Source organism: Penaeus monodon, chromosome 29 (assembly GCF_015228065.2).
Source record: "Penaeus monodon isolate SGIC_2016 chromosome 29, NSTDA_Pmon_1, whole genome shotgun sequence".
Lineage (NCBI taxonomy): Eukaryota > Metazoa > Arthropoda > Malacostraca > Decapoda > Penaeidae > Penaeus > Penaeus monodon.
In genome coordinates this window covers 28,548,366-28,548,908 of record NC_051414.1, presented here as the reverse complement: position 1 = coordinate 28,548,908, position 543 = coordinate 28,548,366, and the positions used below count along the sequence as shown (strand labels likewise).

Genomic DNA, 543 nt, shown 5'->3' with positions numbered 1-543 from the left:
GTCGTAGGTCTATTATCGATAACTGTTTATAGCGAGGGTCTACGTCAACTTCAGACCTCGTGCTCTGGCTGTGCATCGGTCAGTAAAATTTAGTCGAAGAGAATCGAAATCTAAACAAAAAACGATTAAACGGTTATACGGAAAGACAGAAAGAAGAAAAAAAAAGAAAATCTAATTGAAATTCACAGTCAGATAAAGTGAATAAAAGTGAAAATTGTCAAGGTCAGAAAATAAAAGATAAATAAGAAAACTTAACTCAAGCGAAAGAAAAAGGAAAGATTTATGAATTATCTTGTTTTCTCCATTTTATGATTTAATGATGGTTTTAAGATTCGTAATCTATATTCGAATTTCTTTTAAAAAGCAGCAAGACAAAAAATATAAGTAGCCGCGAGGGAGGTTTTCAAAAAAAGGGTTAAAGAATAGGAAAATGTTAAACCAGAAAAAAAGGCAAAAACACTTTAAAGCGAAACTAACGTGTCGGTCTCTGGAACATCTCCTTCCACTGGTCTAAGATATTAATCAAAAATTAATTCAAAGACC

The 543-nt window shown here is 32.0% G+C and overlaps 1 protein-coding gene across 1 annotated transcript in view; it reads right to left on the bottom strand.

Annotated features, from left to right (window-relative positions):
* LOC119592110 (ryanodine receptor-like) overlaps positions 1–543 on the bottom strand; it is a gene marked incomplete in the record, with an annotated part of 20,940 nt that overhangs the window by 8,312 nt on the left and 12,085 nt on the right. Inside the window, 1 exon segment of the mRNA XM_037940930.1 lies at positions 478–510. Within this exon segment, the coding sequence (XP_037796858.1) occupies positions 478–510 (33 nt within the window).